The following is a 16,191-nucleotide window of genomic DNA, read 5'->3' as shown; positions in this document are numbered from 1 at the left end:
ATTTGGTGTTGTTCCTGCAAAAATGTAAACTTCTCAGTGAATTTGCAATTTGAATACAAGAGTGAATTATAATGCTATCATCTAAAACAAGTTATCTATATGCAGTTTAAGTTATTGATTACTTTTTGCTCCTGCAGGTCGAAGATGCAGGTTTGATCTGCCATTCTCCCTGGAAGCTAAAGGTTATTCAGCTGTTTGAGACCCAGAGAGTTCGACATGGTATGATGGCCCTTGGACCGAGCGGAGCTGGAAAAACCACCTGTATACATACCCTGATGAAAGCCATGACAGGTGAGATTTTGTAACATCTACTGTACTGGTTTCCTGATAAGGTTTTTGACTGTTTTTTTGTATTTTCACTTATGTACACTTTTTTTCTGCCATCATTTTTCATTCTTTGATGTCACACTTAATCCAGTTGTATCCAAAATATGGCATATATTAACTTTTCTTAATATTTTAATGTAACCTTTTTTTTTTTTTAAATTTCCAAACTATTCATGTAACATGAAGTATCAATTGCCATGTTGAAGTGCTGAATGAGCTGAATTATATAGAGACCCACATGTCTCTTGTGGGCTCAAAAACAGTTACTTAAAAGTTTAGCATGTAGGAAACCATCAGTGCTTTATAACTACAGAAAAGTAATTGGTCAACATGTTCTTTGTGCAGAGTGTGGTCAACCGCACAGAGAAATGCGTATGAACCCCAAAGCCATCACTGCGCCTCAGATGTTTGGAAGACTGGATGTGGCCACAAATGACTGGACTGATGGCATCTTTTCTACACTTTGGAGGAAAACTTTGAGAGCAAAAAAAGGTCAGAAAAGTTTGTCATGCAAAATTAATTTCCGTTATTGAAGTTCAGAAACTGTTGAGGAACACAACACCATGTTGCTCCTTGTACCCTAAGAGCCTTTGGTAGTGTATTAAATTGTCCAAGAAAAGAAAAACCTAAAATAAATTAAATTAACCAGCAGGACTGAACTTACCAGAGTAGTGCACCATATCCCATGGGTTTTGGGGCCCCTCGGATATTTTGTTTTTGAATAGATGAAACATGTTATTTATGTATTCACACAAGAACATATTTGTCTTATAGGAGAGCATATTTGGATTGTACTAGACGGACCTGTTGATGCCATTTGGATTGAAAACTTAAACTCTGTTTTGGACGACAACAAAACTCTGACATTGGCAAATGGAGACCGTATACCAATGGCGCCCAACTGTAAGGTGGTTTTTGAGCCACATAACATTGACAATGCTTCTCCAGCCACCGTGTCACGTAACGGCATGGTGTTCATGAGCTCCTCTGTTCTCAGCTGGAGTCCAATTCTGGAGGTAAATTATTTATCTTGAATTGTATTTTCTAAAGCAACTTAAACCCCTTCTACTGAATGACTGTAGAATTTCAGATAAGAAATATCAGAGGTTTAAGATGATAGAAAGGCATTTGTAGCTCAAATAGCCACATGTTACAACACTAAGTTCACACCATGGAGATGCTGTCAACAAATGTGCTGCAACTGCTTGCTGCTGTCATGTTAATATAGATCAAAATCACTCAGGAATGTTTTCTGATTCTTTATAGAATCTATATCACAAATAATTAAGGCAGTTCTGAAGTCCAAACAGGTTCCAGGCCAGTGTTGCGAGCATTTACCTAAAAACGTGACTGAGTGTAGAAAGTGTGATGCTTGGCTTATACAAAGCAGCTTTTGGAGCTGCACTTTTTAAATTTTGGCACAAAAATAAAAAATCAGACAACAGTTGTATAAACAGTTAAGGACATATTCATCCAAATGTATACACTGACATTTTTGAAGTAATATGAATAACAATTTTCATATTTCTACAATGTCAACCATTCATATCTATGTGTTTACTGCTACCAGGGTTGGTTGAAGAAACGTTCTCCACAGGAGGCAACGGTACTGAGAAAGCTGTTTTCTTCTTCCTTCTCTGAGCTATACCGCTTTAGCTTGCAGTCATTGGAGTTCAAGATGGAAATGTTGGAGGCCTTTGTCATCATGCAATGTATAAACATGCTGCAGGGACTTATTCCCCCAAAGGTAATATACATTTTAAAATATAACAACAATATACATATCTTTTGATTTCTGTTAAAGTTTAACAGCTAAGTCACAGAAACCATCTAACCCCACTTAGATGTTTTACTTGTAGTAAAGATAATCTTCAAGCAGTCGGAGGCAAAATAAAAGAAAGAAATTCAGCTTTTTTGAGGAACAAAAAGATAAACCACAAGTGGGACAGAACCGCCTGAGGACTTGAGAGAGAAGATTATGTCAAACCACAGATCTGAGAATCTATGATGAAATATCTACAGAAGTAGCAATACTCAGACAAACAACATCTTCATTACTGAATGTTCCAGTGTGATGAAACTAAGATGAAACGTTTTTAACACAAACCTAATGGAAAATGTGAAGAAAACCATACTTATCTTCATGCAGGAATAGCGGGTAGAATTTTTTTTATACTGGTAAGAGAAAACAGAAGAGAGGTGTAAAACAGAAAACCAGATAAGCTTCTTAAGTTCACCTTAAAAAATGTTGATTCTCTGCCATCCGTTCATTTTGGGGAAATCCTTGGAGAAATCACTCAGCTTGAATTTACCTTTTGCCCTAGATGACCATCTTTCAGCAAACCTTAAATTAATCATATGCTTAACAACCCATATTTAGATTTTTATTGAGCAGTAATGTCAGAAAATGTAACAATTCCTGAATAAAAACCAGTATGGCACACTTGATAGTGATTTATTTTCATTATCAAATTAACATTAGGCTTGTGTTTACCAACCGTGATCCCGAGGGCACTCTTCACTCTAGATTATAGATTTCCACTTCGTTTAGCACAAATGATTAACATAAATGGCTCAATTTTTGTCTAAACTAAAACAGAAACCTGTGCCATTTCTGCATTGCTTTCCAGTAGTTCAATCACCAGATGGCAGTGGCTTGTTTGCTTTTTTTAAACTTGTTTTCCATTCAATTTTTGTTTTGGACTCATTTTAACAATAAAGTAGAGCACTATGACTAACCAGTGCATGAAGTGTACTTCTGCCATTTGCTTACCATGTTTTTCTCAATTAATGAGATATGATTGTACCTTAATTTTTAATAGTCATTATCACTTTTTAGCTTTTCACAGCCAGTGAAATGTTTGCAAATGAAGCAAACATTTTTTACAGTCAAATGTTTTCTTCATTTCCCACTGACATGAAATGAAGCAAACAAACCGAGGGATATTTCAGTATTTCCTTTTTAAATTAGGGAGTTAACCAGCATTCCTGTACTTAATGTCTTTATATTAGGAACTATTTGGAATAAGACTGATAAGTCAAGCAAATTAATAAAATCCATGGTAAAAGTAGCTTAAAACACAACAAACTGTAGAAAACGTAAGAGTAAAAAATACAGACAAAACCAACATATTTGGCCTCATTTTTTTATTTTACAATTTTAACCTTTTTGAAGTGAAAGTCACTTGTGCAACTTTTTTCAAGAACATTTTCACTATTCAGGAACAGTGTGGTGAGTTATCTTTGGAACACCTGGAGCGACTTTACGTCTTTGCCCTCATGTGGAGCTGCGGGGCTTTACTTGAGCTGGAGGACAGAAGGAAGATGGAGGCCTGGCTCAGAGGAAATGACAGTATCTGTTTAAACTTGCCAGACATTCCTTCACCCAGTGACAACACCATGTTTGACTACTATGTCACATCAGAAGGTAATTGAACAAGTATAAACACATATTGGGATCAGATGTCACGAAAAACAATCAGTTATTTTTTTAAAAGGTTAGAAAATAGGTTTGACGTTCTGTTTTGTTTGTCCAATATTATAAACTTACATGTCTAGAAGATGTATTTAAAACATATCCCTCATTTTCAATGCTTATTTTCACATATCATTTCTCTCTAAAAATGTATGCCTTTCCAGGTCACTGGGTCCACTGGAACACCAGGGTTGAGGAATACTTTTATCCGTCTGAAATCACCCCAGAGTACAGCTCTATTTTGGTCCCCAATGTCGACAATGTTAGAACAGACTTCCTGATTCAGACTATTGCAAAGCAGGGCAAGGTAAAAAAAAAAAAAAAAAAAAGAAAAAACGACAAACAATAAATATCTGTGTACAACAAGCTTTCACCTCAAGACTAATCTGAAATATCAGATGCAATCTTTTTGTCTGTAGGTTGTTCATACATCAGCATATGTTTTTTTTTTCCATTTATTTTGGATGTGATACAAGATGAAGAGACAACTGTGGGCAGAAATGTTTAGCAAAAACAGTGTGAACCACATTTATTGGCACCCCTGCTGAAGATGTGTGAAAACCTTAAAATAGAGACACAGAAAAGCTTAATTATTCTGAAAAGTGTGGAAAGATCAAATCACAAATTTGACTACATTTATTCAGTTGGGGGAAACCTGAATAGATATTAAAGAAGAGAAGAGGGTGCAGTGAAGCCAAGAATCTGGACCATCTAGAGAGACTGGATAAATAGAAATTTTCTATATGATACAATAATGTCAATATTTCATAAAAGAGGACTACATCCTGCCCTGTTGCCAATAGATAGCTACATAAAATATTAAAAGCAGAGATGCCAACAAATGTATCAACTGTGATTTTATTAGAAACAATTAGTTCTTCATTTGGATTGTTGTTTTTCTTCCCTCTGGGTGTGTTTGTAACTAAACACCTCAGGATTAGATTAATTTTTCTCTTTAATTTTAGAACTCAGCCTTATTTTTATATCAAATTTCTACAAACCAATGCATATTTTTATCTATTCCTGAGCACATTAAGCTTATGCTAATGTCCTCAGGAGAGGATAGAAGCAACTAGAACATTTGATTTTAAAATGTGAAAAATAAATCACAAGTCAAACCCATGAAAAGCATGTCTGCTTTCCGCAGTAGCTCACTGTATCAAAACGGACATCAGGACAGAGTCATCAAATTAAACAATTGTTTACTCAGTGAAAACAGACAGTAAATGCCTCTTCTCCACATCATTTGCATTGTTTTATGTTCTTATTGAGATGTTTCCCTCAAGGGGACTTGAAACTAATTTCAAATGCAAATGTTTTCAAAGGCTGTTTTGCTGATTGGAGAGCAAGGAACAGCCAAGACTGTCATGATCAAAGGCTACATGTCAATGTATGATGCTGAGAGCCACATTGGAAAATGTCTCAACTTCTCTTCTGCTACTACACCTCTCATGTTCCAGGTAAAGATATTCAAAATAGTCTTCAACAGCTTAATAGAAATATAACTTACTGCTACATTACATTTTCATTTTCTAGAATAAAACAACTTTGCTTTTGTGTCAGCACTCACCTTCATTTTGCCTTCGTCTTTAGTAGCATTCCCTAGTAACTTTGGCTTATTTTGTAGAGAACGGTTGAGAGCTTTGTGGACAAGAGGATGGGGACGACCTATGGTCCTCCTGCTGGAAAGAAAATGTCAATCTTTATAGATGATATTAACATGCCTGTCATCAATGAATGGGGAGACCAGGTTAGCAATCAGTCCTGAAATGGCTCTATCCAAACATTTAATCTTCATGTTGATAAAGTTTGAATTTGTAATAATATCCTCTTTGCTTTTTTGTACCTAGGTGACCAATGAGATTGTCAGACAGCTGATGGAGCAGAATGGCTTCTTCAACCTGGAGAAGCCAGGAGAGTTCACCAATATTGTTGATGTTCAGTTCCTGGCAGCCATGATTCATCCAGGAGGAGGGCGCAATGACATTCCACAGAGGCTGAAAAGGCAGTTCTCTGTCTTTAACTGCACACTTCCCTCCAATGCCTCCATAGATAAGATATTTGGTTAGTATAACGGTGTGAAAAGCATCAGAGATGTTATTTCAAATTGCTGTTGATTTATGTTTAGATTTTTTTTGACACCGTAATAAACTGGTAAAAAACAAAACTTGGTAGGGTCTAAGATATTCTACATCCTGTATCTTTGATAAGAATGTATAATAATACCACAATTGGTTCCCTTATTGCACAGGTGTGATTGGTGAGGGCTACTTCTGCACTCAGCGAGAGTTCAGCAAAGAGGTTCAGAGCACTGTGCGTCGCTTAGTGTCTCTAACCCGACGTCTCTGGCAGATCACAAAGCTTAAGATGCTTCCGACTCCTGCAAAGTTTCACTACATCTTCAACCTGAGAGATCTGTCCAGGGTGTGGCAAGGGATGCTTACAACTACTGCTGAGGTAGTCAGCTCGGTCCAGGTGAGATGGATTTTATGTTGTGTCTTCCTAGCTGTTCTTTTTAATAACTTGATTTTTATATCATGTTTAGATGTAAAGTATATTCATCATATCCCTGTGCAGGGGTTTGATTTATTAAGAAGTCTGTGGAAAAGAAATATTTAAATCCCAGCTTTATATCTATATATAAAGATATAGAGTGGCAGTATAACGGCATGATATATTATTAGATTAAATATTCACGATACTGGAGAGACATATGAGCGTCTCTTGGTAGAGATGAATTAAACAGAAAAAATATCTGCATTTAAAATTCAGTTCTTGCTGAGGTGGCCCACTCTACATTAGTATGTGGCCTTACTGAATAATTGAACACAGTCAAATTTATACTCTAGCTCAGACTGTCCTACATCCCTGCTGTGGCTCCTAGCCAAACTCAGATTGCTCTAGGGTAAAACTCATAACATTCAGTCAACAAAACAAGCCAACCAGAATATAGGGGCTGGTACTTGTTTCTAAGTTAATATACAAACTCATTTTGGACTACATCAGTTCTGTCCTTTCGAAGACATGTCCCAGTTTCACTTTGCTCCTTTTTTTTTGCATTTGATTTGAGTAATCTTTGCTAACCTTCTGTCTTCATGGAAAATAATAATTTCCCAGGTGTTGCTGGCTCTGTGGAAGCATGAGTGTAAACGTGTGATAGCTGATAGATTCACAATGCCTGATGATGTGGAGTGGTTTGACCAAGCTCTGGTGAAGCTGGTGGGAGACGAGTTGGGGGAGGAGCTCAGGAACACGGTGGATTTTGGAGTAGACAGATACTTTGTTGACTTCTTAAGAGATGCACCAGAAGCTACAGGTATTCATGAAGCAGGAAAACTTGCCATATTTTCGAGTGGATATTTCTCATATTCTCTCTGACATTTAATTGTATTATTGTGAAACTATTTTCTCATAGGGGAGGAACCAGAAGATTCAGACTTTGATTTACCCAAGGTGTACGAGCCTATTGAGTCATTTGAGAGTTTAAAGGAGCGTCTAAATATGTTCCTGTGTCATTATAATGAGAGCATCAGGGGTACCGGTATGGACATGGTCTTCTTTCAGGATGCAATGATACATTTGATCAAGGTACATTATCAACTGTTATGTGGTGAACATAGTCACACATAGATCATTGCTTTTTTTTGCACAATTTCAAACACTATCAGAATGTGACCTCTACAGGATCATTTAAACTTGTATATTTTACTTGAATATTTATAGCTACAATAAGGAACTTTGTGTTGTATACAAAGGTTAGTTATTTATATTAGGAACAGGTTTGATGTAAGACCTGTTAAAAAGCTGGGCAGCTTAACATGAATTCCCTTTATTTATTTAATTTTCCTTTATCTACTTAAAGACAAATGATTGCGGATGTCAGAAATTACATATTAGGGATTAGCATGAGTAAATAGCTAACCCTACTAAATGAAATGAGCAGTATAACTAGAAATATTCTAGAGAACATAGAAACTTTCCTCAACTCTCAGATTTTTAACTGTAGCATGTTCATGACATGCAGGTTAAAAGATTAAAGAATCAAACAAAGCTATTTTGCTGTAATAAAATTGGTTTTTCTGTTACCCACTTTTGTCTCTCTTCTTGCTTAAATGGCATTTTCAATGCATAGCAACCCATATCTCTGTTGAAAAGCTTATTACCTTTCATCCTTTTTGTCTTATTCTTTTTGTTTTCTTTTTTCCTTTTTTTTACATTTTTGAATGTTTCACTGATGCTACAAATTTTCAAAAGGATCTCATATATGGGCTAAGTGTCAGATTTCTCAGTACATCTTTACCAATGTGATATACTATCATGTTGACTAAATTAGAATATGCATACCGATGAGGGTTGTTTGTCAGAATAAAAATACCTTTAGAAAATGACAACGTGTGTTCTGGTATTAAACATACTGTCTTTAACCCCACATTCCTGTAATAAAAAACAGTTTGGTCTGAAGTAATGTTATAATCTCCTGAGAAATTAAAATGTCTTGGTTTTCATTAGTTGTGATATAATAATTATAATTTTCCAATTACAGGAAGAATTTCTCAAGTAGTCTGTGTGCAATGCATTTCACTGAGTGAATTGAGTTACTGAAATAAATTAACTCATCAATCATATTTTAACTTATTGAATATGACTTTACTTGCATGTCATCTTTCTTTTGCATGTTTACGTATGTTTTATGTATGCAGGTATCAAGAATAATTCGGACACCAGGAGGTAATGCCTTGTTAGTGGGTGTTGGAGGCTCTGGCAAACAGAGCCTGATCAGACTGGCCTCATTCATAGCTGGATACAAAACCTTCCAAATAACCCTCACACGGTAATGCTCGCACTCATTATCACAATTTTAATATTCATTTCCAAGATCTGTGGCATGAGAAGGTTGAAAAGTCTGTTTAGTCTGAGGTATAATCTTGAGTTTAGCTTTTGAATCATGATAAAAACAATTGAAATCTAGGTGTTTATTGTAGCTCTTTGCATCCCTTATCCTTCTGCTTCTGCTGTTAGAACTTATTTATGAGAAAAAGAACAACCTTCTATTTTATTAACTTTTTGCTTCGTTTTCCTGATCTCAATAATTTTTTTATTATTTTTATCTCACTCTCTTTGTTACTGTCTGTGGCTGTCAAAGGTTTTTCCACATGTTCCCTGTGGGCACTTGCGGTCATCATATTTCCCTCTGGCCAAGTCCCTAACTGGGTTTGGTGGTTGCTATTAATATGAATGAGCCTTTTTTCCCCTCCTCTTGACTTGCCAAAGTATCTCCAGGGGAAACAGGCACTTCAGCTGCATGTTTACTTTATTTATTTTCTTCTGCTTACTCTTTTCTCTAGCATACAACAGACCCATGCACATTTGACCCTTTATTTAGTCTGGTGAAGCAAAATCTGCATCTTTAAATTATGACTCTGTAAATGTCTGTTGTCATTTTTTAATTCTTCAGAACAGTTTGTTCTTGATTATTTCTTATGACAGCTTTGAGTGGCAAACAGTTTAATGCCTTGGCAATGTTGTTTTCCACTCATGTTAATTATAAAGTCCGCTTCTCATTCGAAGGTGTTATACATAAGGATACGTTAAAGCAGGGGTGTCGAACTCCAGTCCTCAAGGGCCGGTGTCCTGCAACTTTTAGATGTGCCTCTGCTGCACCACACCTGAATAGAATAATTAGGTCATTAAGGCTCTGGAGAACTGATCTACACAAGGAGGAGGTAATTAAGCAATTTCATTCCAGTGTTTTGTACTTGTGGCACATCTAAAAACTGCAGGACAGCGGCCCTCGAGGACTGGAGTTTGACACCTGTGCGTTAAAGAAACACTTGTGGTTCTCCCACTCACCCACCAACAAGGGGTTATACATTGACAAAAAATAAGTTAAAATGAACTCAGCAACACAAATTAAGTTAATAATTATGTAAATGCAAAATGTATTTACATATCGTGTATCTAAAAGTATTAAATACAAAACAGTAAGTACAACAATTGTCATCAATTATCACAAATATCTTGTTTTTCTCTGTGCTACTTTGTAAATTCCAAAGTAGTAAAAAAGTTACATTTTCTGTGCGAGAGGTATTTGGAAAGTACAACTTTTTTTCTGTAGGTATTTTTTCAATATTTTTCTAAATGTCTAAATTACATTTCTGTGTCATAAACTGAATAGAAATAAGTGCCATGTTTCGCTAATCACTCCTGGTGCTCGTTTATGCACCAGTAGATAAATATTTTTTACAAGCAACAAAGTAGTCCCCTAGTCCAGTAGTCCAGTAGTCCCTAATGCATGGATAACCAACTAGTAATAAAGGCTGAAATTTCTTTATATGAAATTAATTTGAAGAAGTCTGCTGCAAGCCCCGTCCTCTGAAATTTTGACTAACAAATATTTTGCATTTGCTTAAATGTTGCAGCTCCTATAACACCACTAACTTGCTGGATGATCTGAAAAACTTATACAAAACAGCTGGTCAGCAGGGAAAAGGTGTCAGCTTCATCTTTACCGACAACGAAATCAAAGATGAGTCCTATCTGGAGTACATGAACAATGTCTTATCATCTGGAGAGGTTAGAATCACAAATATGAAATGCTCAATGTTTTCTTTCACCTCCAATAATTTTCCCAAAGGGTTGGACTTTTCTATTATTTCAAATAGCTTTTTTTCTTCATATCTTCTGTACTCCTGATTTGATTCCTGTTCATAACTTTGTTGAGTTAAGATGCTCCGTCTGCCTCTCTGTGGTAGCACAGGTATCCTTATTTTCTCCCTTCCTCTTCTCTTTGACTCTTTCTCTGCCTCCTTTTCTGAATTACAATTTGAGCAGCAGATTCTTTAACAGGGCAAATTGAAGTGGGGACCCAGAAATAGCAGGCATTGTGACTGGGCACAGTTTATCAATAACAGATTTGTGTTTTGTGGAGAGTAGACTGTGTTGCACTGATTCTTGGGAAATAAGAAACGAAATGGAAAAATAAGCTCCATTTGTGAGACTGGTCAACCAGGTCACACAGAGACACACCTGATGTCTCTCCTTGCAGCTTACAATTATGGACATAATATTTGAAATTAGCATGTCATTTTGGAATTACACTGTCCATTCTATCAGTTTTTAAAAATTAAAACAATTTTGCTTTTTGGAGGTTCACTGGGTAAAATGGAAACAATAATTTGCTTTGACAATGTGAACGTGAATCCAAATTTTCAGTCAAAACAGAAGATGCCAATTTTCATGCACATGAATTTTTTAAAGATTGGATGAACAATTAGTACACTTCTGCAATAGAGATATGTAACCCTTGCATCATTGCAAATTTAACAAAACAAGTATATTTTTATCTTTAGGTGTCCAATTTGTTTGCTCGTGATGAGATGGATGAAATCCTCAGTGATCTCATTCCTGTTATGCGGCGAGAGTTTCCAAAGCGACCACTGACCAATGAAAACCTGTACGAGTACTTCATGTCACGGGTCCGTCACAATCTCCATGTTGTTTTGTGCTTTTCGCCCGTTGGAGAAAAGTTTCGTAACAGGGCATTGAAGTTTCCTGCACTGATATCTGGCTGCACCATGGACTGGTTTAGCCGCTGGCCAAAAGATGCACTTGTTGCAGGTACATCACAAGGGCAACGTCTCATTATGGTGTGAATTGATTTGTTGGTAGCATTTGTTTGTTTAGATATACATAGTGTTTCATTGTATTCACTGCTTTGAATATGCTGGTATTTTTATGATTTATCAAAGCTTTATAAATATTTGGACCACTCGTCAATATTTGTTTTTCAGAATTTAACGTAGTCTTTACGCAGGAACCTATCATTTTCAAACAGAAAGAGCAAGTACCACCAATGCTGGCGAACCCCTTTATAAAATGGTAAATAAATAAAATTAATAAAATCTATAAAAGAAACTGGAGTTTATGGGGACAGTGTAAGTAAAGTGAAAGTGAAATCTATGAGGTTGAAAAGAGTGCTTGAACCACAGAGTTGGAGTTTGACTGTAAGCCTTTAGAAGCATTTTAATATCAGACTAAAGATGACACTGGATATTAACATACAGACGTCAATTTGATCCTTACCACCAAAACTAAGGTGCATTAAAAACAGAAAATTTTGAGAGCTTTGGGGAACGACTACGACCAATTGCACCAACTTTTTAAATAAACCGAAAATGGAGTGTCACATTTTAAATCTTCTTTCTGTAAATTGTTGACTCATTCACAAATCCAGCTCTGCTGATACGTCAAACGATGGGAAAAAGTCAATAATTGAAATTCATCGCAGCCTGTCGTAAAGTTTGAATTTTAGAGCTACATTTATGTGTAGGCATGTCAACTTGGATTATTCCTTCTCATGTTTTATTCTGACTGATTCACACTTTCTTTTCCATGTGCATTCTGCCATTCAGTTTCAGAGCACTTCTTGTCTGCGTATGATATTGAGTGCTCACCGCAGATCAAACAGGAGGTAGTCCAGTGCATGGGCTCCTTCCAGGATGGTGTTGCAGAAAAGTGTGTGGAGTATTTTCAGAGGTACAGTATTTCAACACACTGGATGTTTAAGCTTGGAACCTTACATGACATAAAAAAAGCACATTAAACATACAAAAACTTACATTAAGCAAAATGCTTTTAAAATATTTGCCTCTTACTGATTTCACTTGTCTTTGCTTTTGGTCTCTTGTAAATGTTCAAACAAATTTTAGTATCAGATAAGCATACAACAATAATTTCTTTCTCCCAAATAGTTAACTTAAGAGTGCATGAAGAGAAGACTGTAATTTTTGGCTTTCAATTGAGCTTTTTCTTAAGAGATAATATGGTATGCTAGTTTTTAGTTTTTCTTACTATGCATTCAAGTTGAAGAAGATGCTTAAGAGGTAAATTAAAATTTTGAGATTTGTGAGTTCCTAATATGTCATAAATGTATTCTAATGCTATCTTAACTGAACCTAGATACCGGCGATCCACCCATGTCACACCCAAGTCCTACCTGTCCTTCGTTCAAGGCTACAAGACGATCTATAAGGAGAAGAGGTCTGAAGTCCAGACACTGGCCAATAGGTAAAGAGTAAAGGATAAATGAAACATGGTGTTAATAAAGTGCCCATGCATAATAACAAAAATGACCTACAGTATGTATAACCTCAAACAGTAACAACAATTCTTGTTTACCTGTATCATAATTCAGTTATAACTTATTTCACTACTGTAGTCATAGGTAAACTAATATTCAGCTTATTTCAGACTGCAAGCATTTCCAGTTTAATATTCAACACCATAGGGTCAAATTGTGGGTTAGAAATTAATTTGTCTCTGGTAAATCATGCTCATTTACCAGATCTTATTTCATGCTTACTTTCATTTGAAAACCAAACAAAGTGCATCAAGTACTAAAAGAGATTCCAAACCTGAAAGCAACATAAAGTCTTTTCTGTAACGATTATTTACCCTAGAAGCTCTGAGATTTATTGGCAACTGTTGAAGGGAGCTACCTTAACTTTAAAAAAAAATCTGACTCATGACCCGAAAGATGAAATATCTCTGTAATGCCCAAGTATTTCAATTATCTGGTGCTAAATAGGGATTGATTCAAACGGAAGTCATTTGGGGCAGCCTAAAGCTTTACAACTACTTTACAAACACAGTAATTTGTCCTGAATTAAAGATTTATACTAGATGGGCTTCCATCCACACTACCGTAACCCCCATGCTACAAATCTTCAGTATTTACATGAAACCTGAATGACTGTTTTTACTGTTTAGGATGAACACTGGCCTGAAAAAGCTGAAAGAGGCATCAGAATCAGTAGCAGCTCTGAGCAAGGAGCTGGAGGTGAAAGAAAAAGAGCTGCAGGTTGCCAATGACAAGGCCGATACGGTAAGCAGATTTGTTTTGCTTACATCTGAGTGGTTTCTGTTTCCATTTCCATTTTTAAAATAAATATGTACTTTGGGAAATTCTGTTTGTATTCTATGTGCATATGCATTCATTATCAGTGATAAAATCCAAAATATTTGCCTGTGTTAATGGGGGAAAAAAAACCTGTTGTTTTTGTCTCTCTCTTGTTTTTTTTGTTTTTTTATTAAATACTATTTTCAAAAAAATCCCTTCAGCATAACATAGAGTCCCAGTCAGAAATCTACCTAATCTCATCATCTGATAAAAATCATGTTATTTAGCTCTTAAATATTTTACAATATCTTTTTCCATGTTGGAAAACTGGTGCCACATAAAACTTGAATGAATTTTTAAAACTAGAACAGGGTACCAGTTGCAACAGATGTAAACCTCTGACAGGAAATGCAGACATTTAAGAGTATGCTCTAAGATTAAAGTTTTTGTGTGATGTGATTCTGCTGAAAAGTGTGCAGCAATCCATGTTTAATCAGGATGGGTGGATTTGTGTCTTAGCTTGTAACTTTAACCATGTTCCACACATTATTTTAAACTTGTGTGTTAGTCAGCTATGGTGCGAGATTTCATTTTCACCCTGCTGTGTGGTAAAAAGTGAACACTGCGATACTCATGGACATGACTCATTTTTTCTTCCAGGTTCTCAAAGAGGTGACAGTAAAAGCCCAGGCGGCAGAGCGGGTAAAGGTCGAAGTACAGAAAGTGAAGGACAAGGCTCAAGCCATTGTGGACAGCATTTCAGCTGACAAGGCCATTGCTGAGGAGAAGCTAGAAGCTGCACGGCCAGCTCTGGAGGAGGCAGAGGCTGCACTACAGGTGTGGCACTCATAACCATTAATATTTAATATGCAATTACCAGGTTTTACCTCAGCTTTTGTTTTCTTTTTTTTTTTTCTTGAGAGGGCTGATTTAATTTTGTTTTTGTGTATGTGAATAAAGTCCACAGACTTAGATTGTTCTAGATGCTAACACAGATTAGTTTCAGCTTGCAGACTGTGCTACCATGCACAACAAAACAGTTGAAGATAATGATTATTTGTTTTGGAACCAAAGAACTGCACAATAGAAAATTACCTGGCAATCATAGAAGATGATAGTACTCACACATTATTACGGTGTTATTTTCCCCACATTGTTCTTAATAATAAAGCATCTGGCATTCATGAATGCCTGAACTAAGTGTGACATGTTGCAGCAAACTTAAACAGATGAGACTCTTGGGTATTAATCATCGATGCCATGGTCCTGCAAATCAAGCAAGTCAAAAATTTGAGGCTTGTTCCCTGGCAAAAATAAATAAATGAGCAAGACGTGCTCTTCCAAGAAAATGAAAATGGCAAAAACACTGCAGACTGTTTCCCTTCAAGATAACTGTTGCCTTGAGCTCTATATTCTGTTGGAACAACAGATTTTTATACACAAATGTGTCTCCAGTGTAGTAAATCTCTGCCAACTTGTTTATTTCTGCAGTATTTGATTTCATTCCATTTTTGCCTAGACTTGAGATTAAGCCTCTGCACTTTCTAAATGGCAGTGGCTAAAGCTCAGTGTTTTGCCAATACATCAGTTGTATATTATAGGGAGCTCAAAGATGTAATGTAGAAATTTATTTATTTTTTAAATGATAGTTGTTTTTGAGTAGCACCTCTGAGTAGATTCCCTACTGTGCCTGAAAGTCTGTGTTGGGAAATCATATGTTGCTTTTACTTGAAGATGCTGAAGAAATTGTCAAGAGAATATGATGGAGAGGTTAAGTTGTGTTGTCAAGAGTGTTATGCTTTGAAAGTTTTGAATAAAGAATTTGGCAAAAACATCCAAACGAGTAATTACCTCCACTACAATTTATGAAATATATAGAAATAAAAAAAAATGCAATTATAGTGATTTATTTAATGGGAGAGAAGAAAAAGACTCTGCGTTGCACCAGGTTTTAAAATTGATGGAGTAAGCATAAGCCACAATACATCACACTCTAAAAACATAGGTTATGTAATGTAATGGTCAGAAAAAACTGTAAATATCCCAAGAATAAAATGTTTGATCTATTCATACCTTATGCTGTTGATGAGAGTTGTTGTAGAAAGATATATAACATGTTTTGTTTTAGTAGCTCTCCTGGAGTTTACCCAGATTCCTCTTTAAAACCCCATCATTAATGGTTTTGAATAGGTTGAGACTGTCTTTTGGCTGTGATGATGCTTCATTTGTCGATGTGTTTTCATATTGTTTTTTGACTTATTTAATCTGTTTTTGGATCATTATCTGCATTCTGGTCCAACTTCATGAATTCCTCCTCATTCCTGTCACGTTAAGAGAAAGCCATTGCCATGGTGAAACATCAAGCATAGTGAGCCCTAAATTGACTACATTGTATAACTGCATGAACTATGTAGCTTAAAGCTCATTTAAATGCAGATACATTACCCGATGATTTAGGGAAGCACCATTAATTTAAGTGCTTTTACATTGT

General features: G+C 36.0%; 1 protein-coding gene across 1 annotated transcript in view; it reads left to right on the top strand.

Annotated features, from left to right (window-relative positions):
• The window catches only part of dnah5 (dynein axonemal heavy chain 5), a 93,726-nt gene that overhangs the window by 46,311 nt on the left and 31,224 nt on the right, over window positions 1-16,191 (top strand). Inside the window, exons 47-65 of the mRNA XM_023331275.1 lie at window positions 138-291; window positions 673-819; window positions 1,102-1,343; window positions 1,898-2,074; window positions 3,550-3,754; window positions 3,967-4,109; window positions 5,128-5,262; window positions 5,430-5,552; window positions 5,653-5,866; window positions 6,054-6,277; window positions 6,920-7,118; window positions 7,218-7,390; window positions 8,503-8,633; window positions 10,222-10,375; window positions 11,152-11,419; window positions 12,214-12,337; window positions 12,761-12,868; window positions 13,571-13,685; window positions 14,361-14,537. Of these exons, the coding sequence (XP_023187043.1) occupies window positions 138-291; window positions 673-819; window positions 1,102-1,343; window positions 1,898-2,074; window positions 3,550-3,754; window positions 3,967-4,109; window positions 5,128-5,262; window positions 5,430-5,552; window positions 5,653-5,866; window positions 6,054-6,277; window positions 6,920-7,118; window positions 7,218-7,390; window positions 8,503-8,633; window positions 10,222-10,375; window positions 11,152-11,419; window positions 12,214-12,337; window positions 12,761-12,868; window positions 13,571-13,685; window positions 14,361-14,537 (3,213 nt within the window). The remainder of the gene's footprint in view (window positions 1-137; window positions 292-672; window positions 820-1,101; window positions 1,344-1,897; window positions 2,075-3,549; window positions 3,755-3,966; window positions 4,110-5,127; window positions 5,263-5,429; window positions 5,553-5,652; window positions 5,867-6,053; window positions 6,278-6,919; window positions 7,119-7,217; window positions 7,391-8,502; window positions 8,634-10,221; window positions 10,376-11,151; window positions 11,420-12,213; window positions 12,338-12,760; window positions 12,869-13,570; window positions 13,686-14,360; window positions 14,538-16,191) is intronic.

Source organism: Xiphophorus maculatus, chromosome 3 (assembly GCF_002775205.1).
Source record: "Xiphophorus maculatus strain JP 163 A chromosome 3, X_maculatus-5.0-male, whole genome shotgun sequence".
Lineage (NCBI taxonomy): Eukaryota > Metazoa > Chordata > Actinopteri > Cyprinodontiformes > Poeciliidae > Xiphophorus > Xiphophorus maculatus.
Note: the sequence above shows the minus strand (reverse complement) of the source record. Positions and strands in the feature narration are given on the sequence as shown.